The sequence below is a fragment of the Amblyomma mixtum genome, chromosome 2 (assembly GCF_055824585.1).
Source record: "Amblyomma mixtum isolate Tamu chromosome 2, ASM5582458v1, whole genome shotgun sequence".
Taxonomy (NCBI): Eukaryota; Metazoa; Arthropoda; class Arachnida; order Ixodida; family Ixodidae; genus Amblyomma; species Amblyomma mixtum.
The window spans coordinates 111,878,563-111,887,023 of NC_143013.1; the positions used below are offsets into that span (position 1 = coordinate 111,878,563).

Below are 8,461 nucleotides of genomic sequence, written 5' to 3' on the forward strand. Positions count from 1 at the left end.
GAGGCGAAATTCTAGAGGCCCGTGTACTGTGCGATGTCAGTGCACGTTAAAGAACCCCAGGTGGTCGAAATTTCGGGGGCCCTTCACTACGGCGTCCCTCTTAGCCTGAGTCGCTTTGAGACGTTAAAAACCAATAAACCAAACCAATATAAATTAAGGGCGCTCAACACCGGAAGTTAGCCAGTGCCGTAGAGTTGACAATTCGATGGCGCTCAAGGGGCCACCGGATGACCTGCTCCGAACAAACTGCCAGCGTATGGACCAGCGAGACACCATGTGCGAGAGTTCGGGACGGCCACTTCCGTGACCCTCTGATCACTGGACTGCAACAGTGACCGGTGAACAATGGGTTTTGTTTTGGTTTCCTCTGTCGGATTACTGTAGCGTGGTGTGATGGCTCTCGGTGTAGTGTAACCTTTCTGTGTATTGCTCTCTGTGTTTTGTAACAATTCGTATCGCCTTACTTCACTGTTAATCGCCCCGCTCGGCTGATGTAGGCAGACGTTTTCGTTCAAGGAGCTTATGTTCAGAGTGCAGTGGTGGCGTGCGAAGCGTCATCTGGTCTGACGCGACCAGTGCTTTAAGTTCGGAATGGCAGCGGCGCATCGATTGGCTTCGCAATCAGAGAGCGAGCGATCCGACCGGATGAACTTGCGTATGAGCGGCGTTGTACGGCGCCGGGACTGGTGCAGTTGTGGCGAGCGAACGGGGTTACGAGGCCAGATACTATGCGAAATCTTTATTGGTTTTCTTTATTGGGGTTTAACGTCCCAAAGCGACTCAGGCTATGAGGGACGCCGTAGTGGAGGTCTCCGGAAATTTCGACCACCTGGAGTTCTTGCACTTGCACTGGGGAACGTGCACTGACATCGCACAGTACACGGGCCTCTAGAATTTCGCCTCCATCGAAATTCAGCCGCCGCGCCCGGGATCCAACCCGTGTCCTTCAGGCCAGCAGCCGAGCGCCGTAACCACTTGGCACCGCGGCGAGTCCACAATGCGAAATCGGCATGAGGTACCCAAGTAGCACACAATAGGATTCCTCGTGGGTCCCACATGGGCAAGTGGGGTGGGGCAATCCGTATAGTGCGTTCATCAGCACCCTGCGGCGAACAAGCGAGAAACGCAAATTGGGCTTGCCCTCTTGATTCTATATTTATCCCATACCTGCGTTGCTAGGATACCTCATGGCAGATTCTGCATGTAGTCCCGATCGGCCCCTTGTCGGGTACTAGAGGGCAGATAGAACAGCAATGTGGGCTGTATGCTCGAAAACCTCTGATTGCCCCAATGGGGCTGCCCACACGGGCTACTATTGGTCCCACTAGGCCATGGTTAGGCTGGAAAATGGGCGTGCCCAAATGCTACCCACATCCGACCCTTGTCTGGCACTTGAGGGCAAATACAACGTGAAGGTGGGCTCTACGCTAAAAAAAATGTGAGCACAAATGTTGCTGTCCACGCAAAACCGCTGTTGGACCCGCTTAGGCCGTGACAGCGCTGGAAAAAGGATGCGCTCACATGCTCCGCACATAGGTTCGTTGTAGGGTTCTTGGAGGTCGGTGGAACGTAAATGCGGGCTCTGTGTTTGAAAAAACATTTTAAGCCTAAATGGGGTTGCACACAAAGAACCTCTAAGATCTCCCATCATCCGTGGCGTGGCTGCAAAGGAGGCGTGCCTACAAGCTGTCGACATTGGTCCCTGGTCGGGTTTTTTGAGTAGATGCAACACATTTGCAGGCACTATACGAGAAAAAAGGCAATGAGTCCAAATGGGCCAGCCAACGCATTACCGCCGGCGGTCCAACATCGGGCAAAGCGGGTCTTCATCACCGGAGTGGCTCTATCGTATTATGCATAATTTACTCTTATAGATACTTGCAATTCTTAGCGTCATTTCCTTGATTAGTTATGATTACATGATTTGTGCTCTCGCAGTGTACTGAACTGTGCAAAATAATGAGGCCATTCGCAGGGATGACTCTGCCCGCTTACCAGCATGCACTGGATTGCCTGAAAGTCTGCACACGTCATTATAGTTTGGAACGAAAACATGGGCCATCCGTGCAGTGCCCAACATTAAGGTGTGAGACCTGCACAAGATGTACATGGACTAACAAATATGGTTACAAAGAAAATCTCGGTGGGCTGCTTGGGTAAGATTGACATCGGGAATTTGAAGGGGTCGCTTAGCTGTCTGTGCCTTAAGGCTGTGACGCAATAGTGTATTGGGTTATTTCATGTTTGCAGAAGGCCAGTTTCTACTTCACATCCATACATCCCTGGGACACCTCGTACTCTTGGCGTGGGGTTGCGTGGTTAAGCGATGTGCCACTCCCCTGCGATTGCACATGCTCCCAGCAGTGCGCCTTGAGCGGCCCAGGTTGCTCGTCCCGAGGGGCCAAGCATCAAGTTAACTGTCACCTTCTACGGTAGCCAGTTTGCTCACTATCCTGCGGCCAGGTTCCGATGACGCTGCAAGGTGACGTGAGCTAAGTAGCCCATCTGCCTCCTAGGTTGCTCTCTGGGCAGCACCTGTCAGAGTCATGCTCGAGATTTTTTGCTCAAAAAGCCAGCATACAGAACCTACACAGCTAGCGTGTTAAAATTTGTGCATGAAATTGTTACGCGACGGCAATCCAAAGAATCAGCCGCCATGAACGATGGAGAAGAAATTATTTAATGGCCGGTGGCTCTGCGCCAGCGCTCCGTCCCGCGCCACTGCCAGCTTCATCTTCGTGATGGTGATGGGCTTGAGAGGAGGTTTTGACAGTAAGGAGAAAGTGGTGAAGTGCTCGCCGTCACGATGAGAGGGTGAGTCTTGGCTCACGAAGCTTCCGGGCCGCAGGTTGTCAGGAGGCCACGGCTCAGGCCCCAGGACGCGCTGAACGGCCTGAGCAGGGGAACAACGGTGTCGTCACGTGTGGGCACAGTGTCTCGGGTCGGTCGGGTGGCAGGTTCTGCTCGCGGCAGCGTTGTCATTGCGTCGTCTCTTTTGGCGGGGCGGGCGGCGAGGGCAGCCGGCCGACGCAGGCCAAGAATTCACGGCCCACGACCATGGCTGACGCAGGACGTCGAAGCTCCAGGACCTAGATGCCGATGATTCCCCAGCACCTCACATCAAATGTTACGTGGTGTCCAGCCGAAGAATGAGGAGCGATAGACAAGATATGATTTAATGACGGTGATAATGGTGTCCTCAGGCTTAATGGTACATACGCACGGCGGGGGATTGGCTAGTGTGCGTAGCGGGTCGCTGTCCGAGCGTAAGTGCCCCGTCCTGCGCCGCTGTGAGCTTCGTCTTCTTCGTCACAATATTATGCCTTCAGGGTAAAATGTTTGCTTTATTGGTGTATTGGGGTTTTACGTCGCAAAGCGTCTCAGACTATGAGGGACGCCGTAGTGGAGGGCTCCGGAAATGGGTGAATTTGGGGCTGGACGTGCCCCTAAAGCATAAACATCGGCACCCTGTGGGGGCCATGTGGGGAGGCCTCTATTGTGCCTGCTCCTTCCGAACCCGTATTGGAACTATGCCGGTTTAACAGGGGCTAACAGATGAAAACATAGCGTTCGTCGCCAGGGACTACTTACGCAGTTCATCTCGCCGAAGTAGGACAGTTTGGGGAGCTGGGTGGGCTACCCACATCACGCAATGCAGGCCGAATTTGGACAGCCCGACATAAGACACCTGCGTCGGTCCCAAGTGCAACTTATTGGAGCGTTCGTGGCGTATCCATTGGGGGCCGACTAGGGCCCACGGTGCAAATTCCGCATTGGTCCCACCGGTGCTCAGATAGGCTGCCCCTATCGGAACTAGAGGGCGCCCCTCTTCGGAGGCCACTTTGTGCTCGATGACATCAAATCAATTTTGGGTATTTAAAAACGAACATCAGAAACACTTATTAGAGAGCATCAAGAATTATTTATGGACTAAAAAAACAAGCTACAAAATTTGTAGAAGACAGTGGTGCTCTCTCATGTCTACAGCGTCAGGTTTAAGTGATATCATGAGGAAAATGTACACAATTTAATGAGTGTATCAAAGCCATCGAGAGTGCGTGGCCTTCTGGAGTGACCTAAGATTGCGCCAATAATCCAAATCATCGGCAGTAAACACGACGTTTCATTCAGAGAACCTTCCTGGTCTAGGTTAGAAACGCAGATGTCGCTCGAAGTGCCCGTTCGAGCCACACACCGCTACTTATCTTCTTATGGAGGTGGTGTTGCAGGGTTGCATTTGCCATCTACTCTTTATTGTGACTGTTTTATGCCCTCTTAGTACGCAAATGGCCTTTACTGTAGCATACTGTCGAGAGGAAAATTGTTGAATAAAATAGGCCTTCCGTTACACTTGCTCGTTTATTGGTTTATTGGGGTTTAACGTCGCAAACCAACTCCGGCTATGAGGGACGCCGTAGTGAAGGGCTCCGGAAATTTCGATAACCGGGGGTCTTTAACGTACACTGACATCGCACAGCACACGGATCTTTATAATTGCGCCTCCACTGAAATTCAGCCGCCGCGCCTGCGGGATCGAACACGCGTCTTTCAGGTCAGCAGCCGAGCGGCGTAACCGCTGAGCAACCGCCGCGGGGCAGTTACATTTGTAACTATATGGTTCATGTTTCTTGTGCAAATGAGACCACACGCAGACAGAGCAGGGTAGGTTGTTTTTGTTTTCTGTGCGGGAAACATGAAACACAGTGTTATAATGCTCCCACTGGCACAGCTGGGTACGCTAAGTGGTTTGACTTCACTTCCGCGCCTGTATCCAGCAGTGCTTGCTGCGCACACAGAGGAGGAAGCTACCGTTTTCATTCAGAGGTATGTTGTTTTGTTCGTTTCGCTGCATGACGCTCCAGAGTGGAGTCAACTACGAAATGAGCATTCATTGCAGCGAGCCATGCAACCACAGGTGTTATATGCCACTTTCAAACCCGACAGCACCACTCTCATACCTTTAAAATGATTTTGGAAACAAGGAAAAGCTGTTTCTTTTGGTCCTCAGCCCTTCTAATTTATATGTGCTCTTTTAGACATGCATCTGCAAAAGAAATGTTCTCTTTGTACTTCACTACACATCACATAAGCGCTTACACACATAAGAGGCGCCAAATTAGTTCACATAATCGCAGTGGAAATAGAGTACAACAAGTTCACTACTCCTGCCGAGAGAATATCTAGGTCGCGCTTCTCAGGCCTGTAATTTTAGGCGGTGACGTATAGCTGTTCTGCGCGTCGCGGCAATGCATGCAGTAGTAACACAGCAGCGAATGCATGCTTGGGAGTTGTAGTACAAAGGTAGGCAAAACCTCCTCTTCATTCAGCTAGGTGCTTTCTGAGAGACCAACGAGCTTTACTCGTTTTAAGCTCTGGGTAGTAAGCATGTTAATTGCACCACCAAAGAAAAAAATTCAGGGGACACTTAAGCTTTGACTTAAGCGTGTGATGCGCGAGCGTTACCACATTACCCAAATTCTTTTGAGTATTCATAACACTTCCGGTTCAGTGGTGCAGAGGTTAAGCGATGCGCCACTGCCCTGACAAGACAGGTGCTACCACCGGTGGGGCTTGCGGGGCCAACCATTAATTTAACTGCTACCTGCCATGTGGGCATTTTGCGCGCAGTCCGGTAGGCTGGTTATGACGCCTCCACAAGGTCACGTGACCTAGCAAGCCCATGTGCCACCCATGTGGGCCACCTAGGTAACGTGACCATGTGGCACCCAGGTGGGCCACATAGGGCGCCCGCTAGATTGCTTCTCTCTGGAAATTTAAGTGCAAAAACACTGATACCCTCACCAAGACCGAACAAGAATCTCATTACCATACGCACGTTCACCGTTCACCTTACGTACGTAAGCTCTTGCGCCGTTTCCTAGCAACCCGAGACAGCCCGTGTAACTCTGCTAAACTAGGCTAAAAACTCGGGTTTCTAGGACATTAGCGCCACTCCGGGGAGAGGTTGGTCGAGAAGACCTAACATGGGTCCCACAATCCCTACCGGTGGATGTGATAGAAAAAACCACCTGCCAGTGCAGTGGCGCATCTCTCAACCACTCCGCCTCGGCCCTGGTACTAAAATGTGGACTCACCGCCATCTATGAACGACCACTTCAGCACAAATGGGCATCAGCCAAATAAAGATATCGGGTCATACCCTTAATGAGCTGCGTCAGCGTCCCGTGCAATGGAAGAATGAACCCCACTTTCGCACGCCGACACCGACGCCGGCTTGTCTTCAACACAGGCTCGTTAACGCTTTCGCGTTTAAAAAAGTCCCTCCGAAAGTTCAAAACTGACGCAGAGATCATACCTCAAAGTTGTCCACTGCCTCCCGAGGCAACTTCATGGGACCTCCGGGTGGGCCCAGCTTGCCGGTGGCTATGCCTGCCAGAAAGATTGTGCTCATAGCGACTGCGCGTAGCGCTCCCATTGTCATTCCTGTAGCGTTGTGAGTGCGCATAGAACCACAACGCGACTTTTTTATTGAATAACCGAGATTCGCAATGCCCATTTTTTCTTCCTCTGCCATCACATGCTCCAATCCTTTCTCGTAACCACTAACTGGAATGAGACCAGCGTTATTCGTGATGTGAGTCAACTTCGCGAGAACAAAAAGACAAAATCGCAACATCAGACTAAACCTGGGGTTGGCTGGCAGCAAAGGTCATGGCGCATGTGCTATTTTTAATTTCAAAGCGGCTCTGGTTCGTAGCACCGAGGAATAAATCAGTAACCTGCCATGTGCCTCCCACTGATGTCTGTTCTTTGTTCGTGGAAAAGAATGCAGGTGTGGCGAATATTGCTGCACGCCTGCCGCCGCTTAGCCTAACTGGGACACCTGCTTTTAACTGTTGGTTATTGCTTTGGTGAGGTAAAAACCGCAATAAGACAAAGTTTCGCTAGCATTATGTGGTGATTACCGGCGAAAAAAATGCAAGTGTTCCTACAGTTTCAATTATGGCAAAACGAAGGAAACCTCAGTATGTGGGCGATAATTTACCCATGGAGTATTTATTTTCCTTTCGGAATCTCATCACATTTCCCCGCCTTGTCTGATCTTAGCCAAAGATGGTTATAGTAATCATGCACCCCTTCAGAAAAGTTACACCGTTCATATGAAGCGATGATTTTTTCTCGCGAGGTCAAGCTCAGATTAAACAGTGTAGTTATCAGATATGTTTTTCTTTTCGGAAACGAGGGCGCTTGCGTCAGTGTCTTCATGTTTTTGAAGTCCGGAGCTTTTTTTTCAATAATGTTTTCTCCGGTGTTAACGTCCCAAATAGACTCTAGCTATGGCGGACGCAGCAGTGGAGGTTTGCGGATAATTTAGACTGTCACGATATGGTGGGCGGCTAGATGTTTTATTGGCGCCGAAGTTATAATTAATCGGGCCAACCTGCCCACCACTGCACTCTCCGTAAGTTAGGAGGGGGTGGAGCGACAAACTTCTCCACCCCGCGTGCGGAAGATGAGGTTAGACTGCTGACCGGCGATAGGAGCCACGCCTGATTAGCCGTTGACCGGAGGGATGAGGCGTATAGGCAAGTTTCTCAGCAACCCTTTTACTCGGGTAAGAACAAGAACAACGGTTACGAAACAAGCCAAGCAAAATAGCGGCAATGCACAGGCGCGATGCGGACAACAAGCACAAAATCAGAACACAAACACAAACTATTAACAAGAAGAAGGAAGACAACAGGCGAGAACTATACAACAAAGTTACACGATTAAAGCAATATACAAAAGAATAGGACGAGAACAGTGACAGAACAAAGAAAAGAGCAGAGCGAGTGGTGAGAATCGGTGACTTAGCTGCGTAGTGGCAAGGTCCGGTCGCAGGGAGCGTCGGGCTGCGGAAGCGCGCGGTGCTGATGGGGGGGGGGGGGGTGCGGATACGGGCGAACTTGGGCCCCGGGTTACGCGTCTTCCACGCGTCTTTCGGGGCCGCCGTCGCCGCGCTCTACGCGTCAGACACCGCCTAGGCTCGCTTGCCGACCACTGCCCTGGCTGACCCTACACACGTCGGCACGCACCGAAATCTCAAAACCAACTAACTCGGTCGTGATTTTCCCGCCACCGTGTTCACGTGACCAACCACAAAAAAAAAACAAATAAAAGCAAACGAATCCTCTCGGCCCCGTGCACCAACGATATACAGATGTTGAGAAGGGGGGAGAAGAAGCATGAAGAAACTGAAGGGGACGCGAAGGAAAGGTATGGTCCTAACGAGGAGGGATGTTAACTTCTCAAGGTTGGGACGGGTGCTAGGGCATTCACTGGCCACTTCCCGTCCTCCCCTCGTGTAAGCAATCGCTTCCCGGCGATAATCCTGAGGAGGGGGGTGGCGTAGTCTTGACCCCCCCAGCGTCGCGAGGGGTCAACGCCCACGCGGGGGGAGGCAAAGTCATCGCCGCTGCGTCGAGACATGCCCGCATACTACCGGCGCCGTGGCCAG

At 51.4% G+C, this 8,461-nt stretch overlaps 1 protein-coding gene across 1 annotated transcript in view; it reads right to left on the reverse strand.

Moving 5' to 3' along the window:
• Positions 1-6,436, reverse strand: part of LOC149360586 (uncharacterized) — a 31,137-nt gene extending 24,701 nt beyond the window's left edge. Inside the window, exon 1 of the mRNA XM_089572402.1 lies at positions 6,317-6,436. Within this exon, the coding sequence (XP_089428528.1) occupies positions 6,317-6,436 (120 nt within the window). The remainder of the gene's footprint in view (positions 1-6,316) is intronic.
• Between the last annotated feature and the right edge of the window lie 2,025 nt (positions 6,437-8,461).